The 19,537-nt window shown below is 47.0% G+C and overlaps 1 protein-coding gene across 4 annotated transcripts; it reads left to right on the forward strand.

Annotated features, from left to right (window-relative positions):
• The first annotated feature begins 3,214 nt into the window (after positions 1-3,214).
• LOC125537072 lies at positions 3,215-18,521 on the forward strand. Of its 4 annotated transcripts, none has more exons than XM_048700363.1 (5): positions 3,215-3,605; positions 10,731-10,924; positions 12,019-12,334; positions 12,707-12,982; positions 13,099-17,158. In XM_048700363.1, the coding sequence occupies exons 1-5, from the start codon at positions 3,510-3,512 to the stop codon at positions 13,228-13,230; spliced, it is 1,014 nt and encodes a 337-aa protein (XP_048556320.1). In that variant the 5' UTR covers positions 3,215-3,509; the 3' UTR covers positions 13,231-17,158. The 4 variants fall into 4 exon arrangements, with proteins under 4 accessions (XP_048556320.1, XP_048556323.1, XP_048556321.1 ...); XM_048700364.1 differs by lacking the exons at positions 12,707-12,982; positions 13,099-17,158 and adding exons at positions 17,165-17,237; positions 17,971-18,521 and having other exon boundaries at positions 3,221-3,605; XM_048700365.1 differs by lacking the exons at positions 12,707-12,982; positions 13,099-17,158 and adding exons at positions 17,165-17,263; positions 17,971-18,521 and having other exon boundaries at positions 3,224-3,605.
• Positions 18,522-19,537: the final 1,016 nt, after the last annotated feature.

Genomic DNA, 19,537 nt, shown 5'->3' on the forward strand with positions numbered 1-19,537 from the left:
CCTGTTGGGCCAAAGCTGTCCTCAGAAGTTCCTTGACCCGCCGCGTCTCTACTGCTTGCGGCGAGTCACCTTCAACTGGAATGGCCTCCAGTCGTGCAGCAGCGGCAACAAGATTGTCCATTGGGTTGGAGTAGTGACCCGGAGGTATTAAAGCATCCCGAGGTATAACGGTGTTTTGACGAGGCGGGTCCATCTGATGGGGCTGAACCGGTGCACCGGTCCCAAGGGCTTATGCCCGGTTCCCCTCCAGCGGATTACTGGCTCTTGGTCCTGGAGTGTTGAAAAGGTCTCTGGCCTCGAAAACCGGAGGTAAGCGGGACCGGTGCTTCCTCCTCATGACTTCATGCGACGCGCTCTGATCCAACATAAGCCTGTAGGCCTGTGCGTCTAAAGCGGCCCGCTCTGCGGCCATCCTAGTGTCCTCAGCCGCCAGATCTATTTTGTCCTGGGTGATTTGTTCCTTTACCTTTGCAATCTCCGTGTTGTGAGCGTCCTGATCTGGCGGATTGACTTCTGCCATAAGCACAGCCAACGCATCAAATAGTTCTGATAGAACCTGAGCCGGTGGGCGCACAGGGCCTCCCGCCCCGGCAACCGTTGCCGCTGCTGAACCGGAGATTGTTGCCGCGGCTGTCGAAGAGTGAAGCGCTGCTTGTGTTCCGGTCATGAATATTCCAACCCGGTTAGGCAGATCAGAGGGGTCCGGAATACTGTCGCCATCGGAACAGCTCTTAATCCGGCCATCTTGTAGCTGATAAAGAGATTCGGTTTCTCCGGTCGAAGATTCGTCACCGGAACGAACGGCAGTCGCCCCGCGAAGCTCCGATCCATCCTCATAACTCCCTCCATGGATCATTCCCACGAAGGCACGCTTCATGGCCGGTTTAACCCGAGCGGATCGCGTACGCTGAGCCGTCTCGACGAGGTCGGTGCAGATGTCCGGCTCAGGGCCCGGTTCACCGATCTTGCCAATGAAAACGTGAATGCTACCAAAGGGGACCCGGTACCCGTACTCAATTGAGCCGGCCTCGGGGCCCCAGCCTGCGTCGTCGATGTAGAGTTTGCCGCGACGACTCTTAGTCATCCGGCCTACAGCGTAGCCCTCGAGTCATTCAAAGCGGCCCTCCAAGAACCGGAAACCATCGTGCGATAGCCCCACGGTGGGCGCCAACTGTCGTGGTTTTGTCACGGCAGATGTCCTAGAGAAAGGACTTAGTCACGGGTTAGCTTGAAGGGGTTAAAGCGGACACAAGGACGCAAGAGAGTTTATACTAGTTCGGCCCCTTCAATGAAGGTAAAAGCCTACGTCTAGTTGTGATGGAATTGATGGGTGTTTCGACGACTAGGGAGCAAATAAGCTTCGCCTATGTCTCGAGTTGTTGTCTCTCCTTGAACCGCTGCCAGGTCGTCCCCTTATATACATGGGGACGCCCGTCGGTTTACAGAGTCCCGATACCGGCTCATAGATGCGTCCGGTTCGGTCTCCACTATTCCTAACTTATAACACAAGTTACATACCGACGCCGGTTTATAGCTATAGGCCTTAAACCGATTATGGGCCTTTAGCCCTCATCTGCCCTCATGGGCTTTTATCACACTCAACTACTGATGAAGTTAACCCGGCTTGTCCTGGCCGGTTTACGCCCAGTAGTAATATCCCCAACAGCGATGATAATGCTCGAACCGAGCTTGAACTAGATCACGCGACATATGGTAACAATCATCTATAACTGCTGCAGCTGGTCCAGCAAAAAGGCCACCATCTTGCATTGCTTGGATCACATCACTATTATCAGAATTTATCACCAGTCTTGAGCACCCATAGCTTTGGGCCAAGTTAAGGCCGAACCGAAGCGCAAGGGCTTCAGCCATGAACACATCCATGCATTCACCAGCGACATTATTTCCTGCTGCCAAAAATTTCCCAGAGCTATCCCGCAGTATTGCACCAACTGTACCTTGTAAAGTGTCGGAGTCAAATGCCACATCAATATTGAGTTTCACTATCCCAGCAGGCGGTCACACCCATGGATTCTTTTGGATTTTCGCCTTCGGTAGAGAGGCAGCCAAGAAGTTTGCTGCAAGGCCCCGAACCGATGCAACAATTTCAGAAGGCTGGGTTGTCCGCTCTTTATGGACAAGCTTTCTGCGTTCCCACCACAGATACCATGATGCAATTGACACAATAATATCCGATCTTTCCTGCCCCAATACAACTGTTTCATTTGCAGGTAGGTTCAATAGATATTCAAGCACAACTTCTCCTGAATGGTCTATCTCACATGCCCGTGAAATAACCTCCTCAAGTCCCAATTCTGTCCAGACTTGTTTCGTATTTTGGCACTGGAATAACATGTGTTTAATACTTTCACGCCCATCGCACGCCGGGCATTTTGTTTCAATCTTCATGTGTCCATCAACCAGTGTAGTTCTACATGGTAGAGTTCCATGTAATGTTCGTCAGAGGAATATTTTTACTTTGGCAGGGCAAGGCAATTTCCACATAACATCCCAGGTACGGTTCAGTGATGCGGAACTAGGTTCATGTGTGGTTCCTCTCGCCTCATATTTAGACTTCCACATGACATAATAAGCTGATTTCACCGAAAACGTCCCTGTTTTTGTCATATGCCATGAGATGAAGTCCTCCATCTCGAAAGCTGGTAGAGGTATCGACAGGATGCGTGGTACATCGATGGGCCAGAACGTCTGCTCAATCAATTGCATGTTCCACTGTCCTGTTGCTGGGTCTATAAGATCAACCACCATGGATAACAAGTTAACTCCGCGAGGTGTCGGTCTTCCGTTGTTGGATTGTGGTATCCATGCTTCTGACCAAATCTTTATTTTGTGTTCATCTCCTACCCTCCAAATATATCCCAACTTCAAGGTCTCCACACCTTCCATGATACTTTGCCAGGTATATAAGGCTTTCTTCTTTAGTGTGGCATTAAGTAAGTCCCTTTTCGGATAGTATTTTGCCCTGAGAATCATTGCACAAAGAGAGTCAGGGTTATCAATCAGTCGTCAAGTTTGTTTGGCCAACAAAGCAAAGTTAAAGCAGCGTATATCTCGAAACCCATTCTTGTAAACAGGTGTTTTTATAGCCTTGGTGAAGGGATATATTCATTCTAGTGCATATATTCTAGAAAAGAAAAAAGAATGGCCAACATATTTGTACACCCGTAGCAACAAACCGGCAACAAGAAAACTGAAAAGTGATTCCGAACAAATCAGACAGGAGCCGGGTTCCGCCGGTAACACCCGTTGCCCCCGTTCTCCGGTGAGTCACTGTCCTAATAAATCTAGCAGCCAGGGAACCATCGGCAGGAGGGCGGCCCCAGTTGCACGAACGCACGCACCCACCCCACGCACGCGCGCGGGTGAAATCTAGGACGGAATCCGTTCCAGTCCCCGTCGATCACGCCCCGAGAGGCGGAAGAGCTTTCGTGGCGAGGAATCCGCCGGAGGCTCCCCGATTTGCATGTCCGGGGCTCGCTGGAATCGGAATGCACTGGTGCCCCGGAATCGGGCCGCGGGCGCGCTCCTTCCTGCGTGACTACGACGCGCTCCAGTCCCTCGCCCTCGCCCTCATATACCTCCAGGTGCGCACGCGGTTCTTTGCCCTCAGCTCGATCTGATCGTCTATCACTGGTTCGGGCGCGGTTCTTTGTTGTTGCTGTTGTTATCCGTGGTGAGGAGCTCAGGCGCGGAGAAGAGGAGGGAGCAGATTTGAGCGCGCTGTATTCTTTTTACTACCGTGCACGGGCTGTGGCCTTCTGGTGTCCCCATGGTTTACCCCTAACTAATCTAGTTCATGATGATGCTAGCGGTGTCAGACTACCTAGGATGAACAAGTTCATAATGCGGTTTAGATGGGCTTGAGATCGGATAGTTTCTTATGCGTGGCGTAACCTTACGAAGAGAAGCGAGAAGTTTTGGTTCAGTCTGGTGTTGAGTCAAGTTTGGGGGCATTGCAATGATTCACAGGTTTAGTGACAACCATGTGCCTTAGTTCGTGGGTTTGGACTTGCCCAGCATTTTTGGTATCCTTTTATGTTCCATTTGGCCAGGTCATTTTATTCAGATGCTACCCTGGATGGGCTTTATGTATTTCTTACAGCAAAAGATGACTTATCTTGCTCTGATTTCTTACTAGCTCTAGGTCATATTAGATCAGAATTCACTGCTTGCAAATGCCACAGCCGGATATGAAATGAAAACTGTTAAGTTGTTTTAAACTTTGAATGAGGAAATAAGCAAGGAACATTTCTTGAAAGATTATGAGGATTTAGTCAAGCAATAAGGAAGGCATATAAGTATGTCTAACCTTACCATTTCAGTTTCTATTTCCAACATAGCGTTCACGGATAAACGAAATGAAGTTGGAGGCCCACCACCACCAACAAAGCCTTTAGTCTGAAACAAGTTGGGGTAGGCTAGAGCTGAAACCCATAAGACCTCAAAACAAACTCATGGTTCTGGCACATAGATAGCCAACTTCCACGCATCCCTGTTCATGGTTAGTTCTTTGGTGATATTCCTATCCCTCAGATCTCTCTTTACGGGTTCCCCTCGACATTCCTGCGTTGTATATGCCCAAACCATCTCAGACGATGTTGGACAAGCTTCTCTTCAATCAGTGCTAGCCCAACTCTAACACGAATATCATCATTCCGGACCTGATCCTTCTTGTATGGACACACATCCATCTCAACATGCGCATTTCTACTACACCCAATTGTTGAACATGTTGCCTTTTAGTCGGCCAACACGCAACGCCGTACAACATTGCAGATCGAATCGCCGTCGTATAGGACCTACCTTTTAGCTTTTGTGGCAATCTCTTGTCATAGAGAATGCCGGAAGCTTGGGGCCACTTCATCCATCTGACTTTGATTCGATGACTCACATCTTCATCGATATCACCATCCTTCTGCAACATTGGCCCCAAATATCGGAAGGTGTCCTTCAAGGTACCACCTGTCCATCAAGGCTAACCTCCTCCTCGTGCCTAGTAGCACTGAAACATCACCTCATGTACTAAGCCTAAAATGTTTTGATTCCAAAGTTTGTCTCCATAGCTCTAACATTCTATTAACTCTAGTCCGACTATCATTGACTAGCACCACATCATCCGCAAAGAGCATACACCATGTGATGTCCTTGTATATCCCTTGTGTCCTCACCATCACCATGTCAAAAAGATAAGGGCTCAAAGCTGACCCTTGGTGTAGTCCTATTTTAATCAGAAAGTCATCAGTGTCGCCATCACTTGTTCGAACACCTGTAATAGTTGGAGGCCCACCAAGTGGATTAAATCAAATGTAATCGCTTCGGTGCTGTCTGTTAGAACATGGTTGTGTTTTGTTGTAGTTACCATATTGTATAGGCACTTCTTGGCTTATTTCCCTCATGTGTATATGCATTGTCTGTTGGCTCCGTTCAATACAGGAAGCTTATTTTGTAACATGGTATAAGAGCTAGGGTTAGGTTCTCAACCGCCATCGCCCCTCACAAGGGAATCCCCACCAGGTAGGCCCACAATGACAGTCGACCTAGCTAAAGGACAAATGTGATGGGCCAGCCGGTGTGGAGCACTTGGTTGGATGGGGAGGCCAATTGGGTTCAATAGAAAGCTAGCCAGTCGGATACAACAGAAAGCCAGTCAGTCGGATCATGAGAAGCCAGTTAGTCGGATCAGGAGAAGCCAGTTAGTTGGATCACGGTCATCCGACAAGTCAAAGGACGCGCAATAAAGGCAGACGTTACCATGGTCACCACTAAGCATTAACTCGGGTGTTACACAATGTAACAAGTAGCTAGTAATAGGCGGCATTCAATAGGCCGTTACTTGTAGAATTAATTCAGATGACCTTTCACGCTTCTAGCCATGTTGAGCCTATACAAGGCATGGTTGGGGCTTCTTGCCAAGGATTCACATCATTTGTAATTCCTATACACATAAGAAAAAGCACATCAGGAGTAGGGTGTTATCCCTTAGCAAGGGAGTTTGAACCTGGGTAATAAGCTTTACGCCCTCTCATACACACCCATGCACGTACAGCTGAAATGCCCACGATAGTTGGCGCACACCGTGGGGCCTAGCGTCAGTTTGGAGCTATGGTTCAAATGGCCTCCTCTACAACCACCAACGACGGACTGGTTCATGGGTGTGCCATCCATTTTGGCTCGTTGGACTTCCTCACTGATGGTTCAACATCGCGCCCCGACGCCTTGCTCACTGAGATCTCGTTGTTGGACACCGGGAGTCTGCACTAACATGTCAACATCGCTAACATTTTGTGGCTGCAAGATCCGGCTTCATACCGGCTGACCGATCAGGTGCCCAACGGCGACTGAGGCGTTCTACAATGCCTTGGCTCGTCATTGCCACAATCGGTGTTCGCAAGATCCGGTTTCACACCGGCTGGCTGACAGGTGCCCCAGCGGCGCTTGAGGTGTTCCACAATGCCTTGATTCGCCATCCTTGTCTCGTTTTTTGGCATGGTCAACTCTGACTCACCATACTCCATACTGGAGTCTTGCTCCGATGGGGAAGAAAGTTTTGACAGCCTCGCCTCTGTGGCAAGTGTCTTCATGGGCAGCATCGACCTCAATGATGGCGGCGTGCGCGAAGATGGTGCGCACGACGACGACATGCGCAAGGAAGGTGCTGGTAATGGCTTTGCCGACTTCGCTTCGATCATGTCAAGTTCCAGTCTCCCTAGCTGGAGACAGCAACCTTCAGACCCGCTCAAACGCCAAGTCGCTCCACGTGAGATCGATGAAGAGGCCATGAGGTTGAATCAATTCAGCCGTGAAGTGCTTGTACTAGTAGTACTAGTTGCAGCGCGGTTATCAAGATCTGATTGATGAATAGTATTATGCATGCAAGCAATCTGATCCCTAGTCGGCATGCCGAGTACTACTTGCTTCGAGTACTATTTCAGCGGCCGAGTACTACTTCAGCTGAGTATCATCACTGCAGCAAACCAGTACTGCGGCCGAGTCGCAGCAGCCCAATCCGAGTCGCGCTTCCAAGTTGCAGCCAACTAGTAATGCGGTTGAGTGATCCGATCTCCAACTGCTGCTCCACGTGAGATCAACCAGAAGAAGTAGCACCAAGTACTAGTGTGAGCACAAATCCCAAGATCTGATTGCTACTCACACAAAGCACCAGCCGGGTTCAGTACTACTTCACGCAAAGCGTCAATAGAACGGGTTGTCACGCGTCCAAGCTTCAGCTCCATCACAGACCTTGACACTAACCACCACTGAAGGCCGCCACCAACAAATGGAACAATCACTTGGAAAAGTTGCGTTCGCATGAATCATCAAGGATTCTAGAGTAAGAGGATGATGAAGCCGAGAAGGCGAGAATGAAGTCTAAGCACTGTTCAACCGCAAACTTAGACAAAAAAGCAGTCGGCAGCACAAAATAGGTAGATGAGCATGTGCTAGCCAATCTAGTCTGCATGTTCGGATGAGGACCTCCTCTCTGAGGATCCAGCACCACCGCTAAACTCGTCTTGGAATCACCACTCCTTGAAGCCGCTGAGCGGGTCTCCGATATGGAGGTTGAGAGGGGTAGCGATAGATTGAAGAAGAGGATAACAGCGTATATCAGTTTTCCGCGTGTGCATATGCTGGAAGGGAGAAGCCACCACCAGTGAAAGAAGGGGCCGGCGCCAACAGAAGAATAGAGGAACCATGCAACGGCCCAAAACTGACCTGCTTGATCCTCAGGTAGATCAACCAATAAGTGCTGAAAATGAAAATAACTCAGCGAAGATGATATGTGGAGCAGCAAGGCGGGCACCATGGGAGAGGAAGATGATGGAGATGAACATCTGGTGACCAAGAAGAGAAAAACATGGAAGGGGAATTATTGGGAACAAAAACAAGACCACCATCTGGCAGCATAATCCCCAAACACACCAGAAGGGGACATATCTAGCCAGATAGAACAAGGGAGGTTATTTGTAGAGAGGAACACAAGCCCAACCTGCATCTGCACGCCGCCGGGAACTAAGAAGTGACCCCAGATCTAGTTCGACACTGAACACTCCAATCCGATTCGGAAGTCCTCAAACAGGCCATAAAGGACGCATAAACATGTGGATCTACAAAGGGAAAAAGGAGGGCCGAGCACCTCCTCCCTCCATCTCTAGCCGGATGAGCCGATGGGGAGGAAGGGGCGAGGAGGCGTCGGGAGGATGGCGAGTGAGACCAGGAACAAAGACTAAGACTGGATGGAGGAGAGAGAAAGAGAGGAGAGAAATGACCATCATCTCGTAGTCAAGTGCTTCAAATTTACAAGTCGTTCGCTACCCTGGTTTGCATTCTGTATGATTCCTTCCTCTGTTCGTGTTTTTCGTGCTGATTTGGCTGGCGAGTACCTATCACGTGCACTTCATGGTTTCTTGAAAAGGGTTCTCTTTATTCACACTTATCCTCGTGATCATACTCTTTTGCTCCTCTATGTTGATGACATGATTATCACAGGGAATGGCCACCAATTCATTGATTTTGTGAAGAAACGTTTCCATGAGCAATTCTTGATGACTGATTTGGGTTATCTTTGCTACTTTCTTGGATTTAGGATCATTTCTTCCCGTGAGGGCACTTATCCCTCTCAAGAGAAGTACATCCAAGTTCTTCTCACTCGTGCATATGCCTGCCTCACTGATCAGCGCACAGTTGACACTCCTAATGAGTTTGGTCTTCATCTTCGTCCTAGTAAGGGTGAACCCCTTGCAGGTCCCACTCGCTGCTGTCATCTTGTTGGGAGCCTTGTCTATCAAGGCATAACTCGTCCTAACATTTCTTATGTTGTGCACATTCTGAGTCAGTTTGTGTGACATCCCAACTTAATAGTAATGCTAGACTACTCATGTCAATAAGGTGCACATTCTTTTTCGGAAGTCTACCGAAAGGAACCTCAAAGTTAAGCGTGCTTGGCTTGGAGCAATATGAGGATAGGTGACCGACTAGGAAGTTGATCTCGGGTGTGCACGAGTGAGCACAAAGTGCGCAGTAAAGACTAGTATTGGTCTGTGGGGCCAGTCTAGATTCTAGATGGTAGCTAGGCGCAACGACCACGAAATGGTGGGTGAACTGCTGGGTTTGGCTGGGGTGTTTTGTTTTTGCTCCCACTTAACTTCACTAGTCATCTTCTTCGTGCTCTTCGTTATCGTTGTGGTATTGTGACTTTTCGCCTATTCTTCCCTCGCTCCTGCTTCAGCTTCATGCCTACTGTGATGCGCCTGGGCTAGTGATTACAATGATCGCAGCTCTCTCTCTCTCTCTCTCTCTCTGCCTATTATGTTTTTATTGGGTCTCTCTAATTGCCTAGAATACCAAGAAGCAGACCACTGTATCTCGCTCCAGTGTTGAGGCTGAGCTGTGAGCTATGGTGTCCATGACTGCAGAGATCACTTGGCTATGGTGTCTTGTTCAGGACTTTGGTGTTTCCACTGCTGCAAGTACCCCTTTGCTCTCCGACAGTACTGGGGCGCTCATCATTGCCCGTGATCCTGTGAAGCATGAGCTCACCAAGCACATCGGTGTTGATGCCTCATGCGTTCTCAGGTGCAAGAGGACTGTGGCCCTTCAGTATGTTCCCTCGGAGCTTCAGCTTGCTGATTTTCTGCCAAAAGCTCAGACACGGTCACAACACAGCTTCTCCCTTTCCAATCTTGATGTCCAAGACCCCACTTGAGTTTGAGGGCGGGTGGGGGGTGGGGGTGTTAGATCAGGGTTGTGCTGTGTGTGTATTTAGTTATTTACCATATTGTACAGGTACTTCGCTTATTTCTCTCTTGTGTATATGTACTGGCTGTTGGCCCCGTTCAATACAAGAAGCTCATTTCGTAACAGGTGCTGTAAACATTTCAAGAATCAAGAACTATCAAAATTCAGGCAAATCCACAATCCAATTAAGCATGGATAAGTTATACTACAGAGTAGAGTTGGTAACAATCATATAAATCTGTGCCATCTCTTTCATGTTTGAGTATTCCAGATCATGTCCGTATAGCAGTGCTAATTACCCCCTGGTTCTTTGTATTAAAAATATGAAATTCTAAATCTCAGAAGTATTGTATTCTGGCCATTTACAATGCTGGAAACCATATATTATTATTGAGCGTGTGACTTAGCTAGTCTTGTAGGCAACTCTCTGAAACAGGCTCACGCCCCGCTTTATAGATAAAGCACCAACCAAGGTACCCGAGATCTGCTTGTAAGAGGACTGCTTTTGCTCGACAGCTCACCTATGCCACCATGAGGCACCTAGGACAACCGTGATGAGCACATGGCAACAGATCCAGATCTGGGTGTCTCCCCTGTCAATTACAGAGAGCGAGCCCGAGCCACCAGCCGCTACACCCCTCGTCGCCCACACGACCAAGAGACATAGCCATGGTGCCCGCCGGAGAGCCAACCATGCGATCCGCCTTCCAGGGCGGTCTTGTAGGCAACTAGGAATTGCTATTTTGAATTTTTTATCATGTTGGTAGAAAATTAGTGATTACTGGTCTCCTTCGCTTGTGGTTATATCATGGTTTAACAGTTAACATTCTTAGATTCAGTGAAGCTTACGTACTTGCTTTACTTTAGTTAGTTTATAATACCTGGCTTAATGCTTATAACGTTGAATGAGCTCTGAGCAAAATGTTCTTCAAACTAATGTATTCATTTGCATAACATAATCTTCTATGTTTTAGATTGGTTGTGCGCTGATTGGATCGCTTGGTGCGCTGTTCAATGGGGTTCTTGTGATAAACCTTGTGATAGGGCTATTTGCTGTTGTTGCGATTGAAAGTAGTAGCCAAAGACTTGGCCGGACTTATGCTGTCCTGCTCTTCTTTGCTATCGTCCTTGACGTTGCATGGTTTATACTCTTCTCACATGCTATATGGTATGTTTTCTGCAACCACTATCTTTCAGACATATTTTTTCTTTTCTTTTTTTGCATGTGCACCCTCAGTACACATGGCATCAGAATTAACATTTCCTGCATAATAGAAGTGCTAGTGACTTTGTAGGTGCTATTAAACATTAATAGCTTCATAAACTTGACGAAATAGTGGACCCATGCAAAATAGTTGTCAAACTAGTCTTTAGTTTTTTTTTAATCTTTTGGGTTTTGCATTTCGATTGGCACTACTTACTTTGGATTTTGACAATTTGCCACTTCTAACTTTGTAATTGATCTATTGCCATCCTTTAGTCTGCACTTTGATCTTTGCCTTTAAAAAAAATACTTCCAAATGATAGACATTATTATATGCACAAAATAGTGGACAAGTATACCTTTGCCCCCGTTATGTAGCCACCACCCTTGAGGACCACCAGGGGCTTCTGGGAGGTAGCCACCGCCCAGCTGTCTCCCGGTGTTCCTCAGGCGACAGGGGATGAGAAGGAACGAGTGAGCGAACGAGATCCTCCTCCTGTTCCTGGTCAATCTCGTTAACAGGGTTGGTCATTTTACGTGTGACCCACTTGACAGAGTGGAAAATATCAAAGTGCAAACTAAAGGATATCAGTAGATCAATTACAAAGTAAGAAGTGGCAAATTGTCAAAGTCCAAAGTAAGTAGTGGCTTAAAATCCCCACACCCCCCCTTTTGGAGTCAGCAGAGTTGAAGATTCAGGGCCACCCTTCTTTGAAATAGATTAGATTCTATGGAAGGTTCAGGTTCACCTTTGTTTCTTGAAGTTTGTTTAGAATTATTATTCCCATTTTACATCTGATTGACATGAAATTGCCTGAGACTCTCTTTGGCTGTGCATTCTCCTTTCAGTATGGCATTTACATATTCTTTGATATTTTACAGATTTATTTAGATTCATTCATTGCTACATTGTGAATATGTTTTCTCATCAAATAAGTATCTCTGTGGACAAACGTAGAAATATTTGTTTGTTTGCTTTTTGTTTAGTATCAGATAGAATACTCTGCTGTATTTTACGGTTTTATACCGTGTGCTTCTGACTATATCTATTTGTACAGGAATAGTACCCCTGATGAGAAGTATGGTCAACTTTTTGTCTTCTCACTCAGACTTGCATTGTGGATGCAAACTATTGGGTTTTCAGTGAGGTTTTTGTCTTCATTTATATGGATCCAGATGTACAGGTTAGGGGTCTCATCAAGCACGCCAACATATTATGAAGCAAATGATGCAAGAAATAGTTTCTTGAGCCCCAGATCTAATTCAGTTAGACGGGGTTCAATGGCTGATGATATATTGGGTGGTTCAATTTACGATCCTTCTTACTACTCTTCTCTCTTCGAAGATGTTCGAAATAATGCATGCAATCATCAGGTATGAAAAAGACATACAGGTTAAGGGTTTCATCAAGCACGCCAACACAGTATCAATCCTAACTAATGCTACCATTTCTCCTTGTTTGTACTTACCTGCATGAACAAGTATTAATAAGACAATTATTTCCTTCCATAAGGTTGACCAATTAGCCTCCTTTTTAGTTCGTCATATTGGTCTCATATAAACTACTCTATTCCTCGCTAAGGGGTTGTTTGGATATGGGGATTATAGAAAACCGTATTCCCTAAAACGTAATTTCTGACCACCTAAAAACTTGTTTAGGTTATCCAACTAAGATAAGTATAAGTGAGTTTTATAAAAACCTGAAAAACCAGTTTTTAGAAAAATGACTAATAGTGGTTTTTGTAGAAAACTCACAGCGCCATGCAGTCCGGTACCTCCTCGTGCACCAGCGGTTTTTGCTATGGCGTCTGCATGTCCATGTCGCGGCAATGGAAGCACTACGTCGGGGCAACGCCTCCCTGCGAGCTCGCTCACACGCCACTCAAACTCGCCGTTGTTGCGCAAGGAGTTGAGCACGACAAGCCCGCCCACGAGCTTCTTGTTAAGGAAGATCTGGGGCATATGGGTGGCGTTGCCGACCTTAGACGTGAGACTGGCATTGCGCTTCGGGAACATGCCGAGGTTTATTATTTGCTGCCTTATATGTCCAATACATCCCTTTTTCCCTTGCATGAGTTTCCCTTAGTCCCATACAAATGGACTAATTTTTGGTAACTTGTGTATGATCCCCATACTAGGCAATGCTTGGTACCAAAATCAGGAGAGGTCAACCTGCCATATGCATGAATAGGCAGGCCAGGAAATCCTTGCACGGCGGTGTGCTCTTACCAATCAGCGAGCTCCTTTCATGCACGTCTGGAGACATCTAGACTCACCCATCAGCTACAATGACTAAGGCCTCCATCTTGCATCTTCCGTTCCTCCGTACCGCTTTGCGGGTTATGAGGAAGCGGGCGATGTAGATCAAGCATCCGACAGCTGCTAAGACTCCCAAGAGTCGCTGCTCAGCTTTCCGGCAAAAGGCTACAATGTTCACCTGCCCTGTTTTACTTTTTCTCATTTCCTTCCTCTCAGTAAGGCTATAAAATCCCACAACCTTCCTCTCTGCCAAGGATTGAGAGCCTTCTAGCTCATTCTACTTGTATTGGGTGGAGGATCGTCATGGTTCTAGGGCCGATGGTAGTCACAAGGCCTATCCATGATATTGTCAAGGCATGGACCGCGGTTTTTGCCCTTGTCCCGCCACTATTTTGCCTTCGGACCGCCCCCCCCCCCATGATGGGCTTCAAAGCCCGCGTTGATCTGGTCGTCGCCGTCGTTGTAGTCCTTGTGCTTGTTCTTGCAGTTGCGTTTAGGTTTGCCGATCTCGTCCTTCGTACCGGACATGCTGGGATCCCCGTCGTGTGCCTTCTGCTTGGCGTACCACTCATCCTCACCGGAACAGAACTTGGTTACTATCTCCATCAAGGTCAGCATGGTCTTGGGCATGTACTTCCCGAAGTATCTGGTGAGGTGCTTGTCAGATAGGCAGTGCTTAAACACAACAATGACCTCGGCGCCATCAGAGTCGATGATCTCATTCTTTTTCCTGAGGAAACGTGTCTAGAAGTCACACACCGATTCTATCTTTCCTTGGGCCAGATGTCCTTGGTCGCTGGCATCATCAGGCCCGACGTACGTGCCCTTGAAGTTAGGTATGAACTTGGCTTGCAAATCATCCCAGCCGCCGGTCGACGTAAGCATGAGGGTGTTTAACCAGGCTTGGGCGGATCCCTTCAGCACCAGGGGTAAGTGTTTGACGGCGTGCCAATCATCACCGTTAGCCACCTGGGCCGTTATAATGTAGTCGGTTACCAAATCTCAGGTTCCTGGCTTTTGTCATACTTGTCCACCGCATTTAGCTTGAAATTTGGTGAAAAAGTGTGGCAGACAATTTTGTCAGTGAAGCAGGCCGGATACATCGCGGAGGGACCTGCAGCCGAGGGGTGGATGATGTTTATAGTGTTGCGTGCATCATCCAGGCCGGCCGCGCGGTTGTAGTCGTTGAAAGCTGGCTTGTTTCTATGCCAAGCTTGCCGGCGCAGCCGAATTGCACATTGCTTCTCGGTTTCACGCATGGTTGGGTCACGTGGCACATCAGGCCTTGGAGCGGGCCCTTGAATCGTCTTAGGTTGATAGATCGTACGAGGAGCTACGTCGTGGGTCATGCGGTGTTCCTGATAACGACTGCCAGACTTATGGGTACATCGGCTGGCCATGGTCTACGGCGTTCTTCATAGTTTCTTCCATCCTCCTGCTCTTCATGGCCAGGGAGGCCTTGGTTGTAGTCGGTTCGGTCTTGCCAATTGGATGGGTAGTTCGATATAGCTGTTCGACATCCATGAGCTCGGCCGCTTTGTGCTCCAGGGGTCGCTTTTCTTTGGAAACTTTGCCTAGGGCCGACAGGACCTTCAGCCAAGCTGCATCTTGCTTCGGATCATCCATCTGTTGGTCAAGCGCCTCGATCTCCCTATCATTGAATTCTACCTCGCCGCTTTCCTCGCTTGCCATGAAGCTTAGATTTGGCGCATCAACCATGTAGCACTCGTGGACCGAGGTCGCCTGCCACGGGCATAAGGGCGCCGCGGCTGGTGGTTGGCTGTAGCCGACTCGCCCAACTCCTCGTCCTAGTCCTGCTCCTCGATTGCGCCTTCAAGGATGCCGGTTAGGTCTTCAATGTTGGCGATCAAGTGGGTAGTTTGGTGGGTCAAATTTTTGACCTGCTGCTCCTGGGCCCAGCATGACGACAAGCCCTGGAGAACCAGCTCGCCGCAGGAGTCTGTGACGTACTTAAGGTTGCCAAATCGAACGATCTGGCCTGAACCGTAGTTCTCGACCTGGCCGATGTGGCAAGCCGAGTTGGCGAGGAACATGATCACGCCGAAGTCGAAGAGTTGACCCAGCGCTTAGATTACGCCGGCATCCATCGGAGAACCCATCCGACCTCTGCGGGACCTGTATGGGTCACCAATGTCGGAGCTAATTTCGGTAGATCCCTTGGTAGGGTATCCCGGCGTGGCGATTAGGTCGGAGGGGAACAACAGATAGATTTACCCTGGGTTCAGGCCCTCCATACGAGTTAAAACTTTACTCTTGCATGTGTATATTGCGATCGGGGGTGTACAAAGTACATGTATAACGGAGAGATTGTACGACCATCTATCGACTAGCTCGACTCCTACTTATATAAGATACGAGGGCTCCTAGGGTTACACAACCTAGTCGGCTATGTCGTTGGAGGGGAGTCCTCCACGGATCCGGCTTCTTTGTCTTGAACGGCAAGGATCCCATGGGCTGGCATGATGGCCCAGGGCGGAACCGACCTAGGGGGCCTCGGGCCGGCCTACTTGGACCGGTAACCGACAAGGTGAGGCAGCCCTGGATCATAACACCGTCAATCACCTTCCATTCACTTCTATCCGTGCAATAAATCGCCGAACTTATTCTCTTTGCAATTTATGAATAGCTATTCGTCACATCCCTCTGTCCTCTCCTTTGTTTTTTACTACAGCAGGTTGAAGGCTTTGAACCGTGTGCCGTTTTTGCTAGCTGCTAGCTTTGAAAATTTGAAACGGTTGACCAGGACTGGTGATTATATTTTAATTAACAAAGTACCATTAACTAACAAAGTGCCAGTTTTTTTATGAACAGTGAGAACTACTCCCTCTGTAACTAAATACTACTATAAAACATCTTATATTTAGTTATAGAGGGAGTATTTATTAACAGTGACATGCTTTAATTAAACAGTACGAGGAATTTTAACAAAGTGCCATACATAGAAATATAAGGTTATGCACAAAGTGACATACTCCCTCCATTCCACAATGTAGTGCTTCCTCTAGTGAATTCGTATTCGAAAGAAGTTTTCAATTATATATATTTTTCTCCTGCCGCAGTTGGTCTCGTTGGTTAAATTTATGGTCAAAGTTGGACCTCGGGAAGCGCGGGCGCACTATATTTTGGAATGGAGGGAGTACAAGGTTACAGACCATGCACAGTAATACAGTCATACACCAAAATACAAAGTGACGGACATACCGCATTTACAAAACAAAGTTCCATATTTATATACAAAGTGCCATGTTCAAAATATACAAGGTATTCAAATAAAAAAGGTGCCAAATTACAAAGTACTACATTCCGAAATGTACAAAGTGCCACATCAGTAAACTTACTAAGTACCAGCAGTTTACCATCAATGCATTTGAAGTGCCAAGTTACGAAGTGCCGCATTGTGAAGATATACAAAGGTTGACATCAGTTTACAAAGTGCCACATCAGTAAACATACTAAGTACCAGCAGTACATTTTAAGCACCAGCAATACTAAATTTAAGTGCCAAACTTAAGTACCAGCAGTACTAAATTTAATTGCCAAATTACAAAGTGCCATGCAGTAAACATACTAAGTACCAGCAGTTTACCATCAAGTATTTTAAGTACCAGCAATACTAAATTTAAGTGCCGATTTACAAATCACAGTCAAGTTCAATCAGGAGATCAGCAAAGTTCGTACTCATGTTTAGTTAAGTTCGAACGTGAGATAGCAAAGTTCATAGTTAATAAGAATGTCTTCACTTATAAATGCATACACACAAAGTGCTGGCTGATGTATAACAAAGTACCATATTTGAATTAATACAACACAAAAGATGCATTCAGAAAGTCTTGTACTTTCAGTTACAAAGTACAGAAATTAGTACATGCCAACCTCGGTAGAAGCCGGAACATTATAATTCACAGCGAACTTCTCTGTCTGCAGGGTGATAAACAAAGTGGTAGTAATGATAGCGGGTCAACATCTGCAGGCCAATCTCCACGGCTTAAATCTTTTGGTAGTAGATCTTTTCTTTCCAATGATGTAAGTCGTGTTCAATCATTTGAAATTAGAATATATAGCATGTTTGTTCTTAGATTCTCCTTTCTTCCATCACATCACTACCTTCAGTGAGAATCTTATTTCACTGTCTCATTTAAGTTGGGGTTTGATCTATGAACGCATGAAGAAATATCTTGGAACACAATTATTCAATATGGTGGTATGAGAGTTCATTTTGATGATATGGTGGAACCATAAATGCAACTTATGTTGCTAAGGGTCCTTGATGCCTCATTTTAGTTGATCTAGCTGGTTTTTGACGCATCATGTACTGCTGGAGTATGACACATTTCTGCTTTATCTGGAATAACAGGAGCTGATTTAAACTGCCCTGTTGCTAGTAATGGTATGAGTATTATTTATACTTGTGTGTTTTCCGTAGTCCTTACTTGTGCAAGGCTCCATTTAGAGTCGTGGTGGTATTTCAAGAGCACATGGTATTTCCATTTCTGGATGTAAGTAGCTGAAAGCATAAATAATAAAAATTTAAATGCAAAGTCTTGCTGGAATGGCATTGGCAGTCCGTCAGCTTTGGGCAAGAGTTGCAACCTGTAACTCATTGACATCATGTTTAACTGATAGCATCTCTACAAATTATTTCTTTAAAATGCATTTGTGCCGAGCAATTGTAATCACATTGATTCTGACTTGCACTTTGGGACATCTTTGTGACATTTTTTCTCTTGAAGGTGGAGGCTGGACTAAGAAAGCCGCTGAACTCTTGCTCAGTGGAGACAAGTTGAAGACGGAACTTATTTTTGCCAACCTGACTACCCGAGCACTCTTTGTTTGGTCCTCCTTGAGCCAGTAACTCTTGATTTAACATAGAGATTTGTACAGTGCAAATGTTCATGCCTCGGAACAGCGGCTCCCCAGTAAATCAAGAGCAGCAAGATAGTACAACGATGATGGCCTGTGTTGCTACGCAATTCTTGAGCTTGTGCAGGAGTTTCGGTGCCAATCTGGCAGCTCTTTTTTGCCTGGAGTACACTTTGAGTTGGATTGTTTCACAGGGGCAGACGCTGACTAGTTGGCAACATGTGGAATACTGGTAGTATTTTGCTGCCCAGTATGGTCCATTTTCCAGACGTGTATGGCCTGTTTCTCCTCTTGGTTGTCACGGAAATGAGGCTGATAGTTGCCTACTCCGCTATAGTTAAATCGGCCATCCCGAACCGGATCGTTCGGTTGGTGTTGTCAACATCACTCACTTTTTTGACAATGCACATCTTTGGAGCAACTCCAACGCGCCGACCCATTTCGTTCATGTGTGTCCGTTTTCGTTCATGTGTGTCCGTTTTAGTCAAAATTGACACAAAAGTCGGCCAGCCGGGCGACCCATTCCTGGTCCAAATTTGGGCCTCGTCGGCGCAAACATGAGGCGGATGCGTGCGATGCCTGTCTACTCCTTCCCTGGCCTGCTAGTTGGTGGCACATAGGCCATTCTCTTCCTCTCATCGACAACAAGCCATTGGCCGCTACACCCTGTTGCTGTCGCCGCCCACTTTCGGTGCCCTCGCCAGTAGTTTGCACCCACATACCTCCCCCGTAGCCCATCTTTCCATGTTGCCACCACCATTGCCTCGCCGTCGGGCCACTGCAGCTTCCTTCCTTCCTCTTGATGTTGTGGTGAGCACCACTTTGTGCCCCTGGCCAACTCCTTCGACAATGTCGGCATGCTTGTTTGACGTCGCCATGCTCGTTGGCCGTTGCCAGGCCAGGTCTAGGGGAGGCGTGCGTCTCTTTGCCGGCCTGCTTCTTCGATGACGACGGCAAGCTGTTCGATCGTTTGGCCGCAAGGTACAAATGTACTTTGTCGACGAGTTCTTTTTCTACAATTTTCTCTGCAACTCGGATGATTCTTCATCCGACAATGAGGAGATGGTGGCTGCTGTGTTGGTCGTCCATGACCACCTTAGTAGGCAACGGCCGTTGTTCCAGGGCTCGACCTCGAGGCACACTTCAATGTTGAATCGCAACCAAGAGAACGGCCATTTTCTTCTTTGGAAGCACTACTTTGAGACACCCAACCCGCTCTTCAAACATCACTAATTTCGGTGCTGTTTTCGTATGGCTAGGCATGTTTTCAACCGTATCCGGAAAGGGGTGGTCGGATATGAATCATACAGTAAGTATTTCAAGTGCAAGGAGGATGTCCTTGAAAAGATTTGCTTCTCCTCTTATTAGAAATGCACTGCAGCTATCCGGATGCTTGCATATAGAGTTTCCAGTGATCTCATTGATGACTACGTCCGT

This window comes from Triticum urartu, chromosome 2 (assembly GCF_003073215.2).
Source record: "Triticum urartu cultivar G1812 chromosome 2, Tu2.1, whole genome shotgun sequence".
Classification (NCBI taxonomy): domain Eukaryota; kingdom Viridiplantae; phylum Streptophyta; class Magnoliopsida; order Poales; family Poaceae; genus Triticum; species Triticum urartu.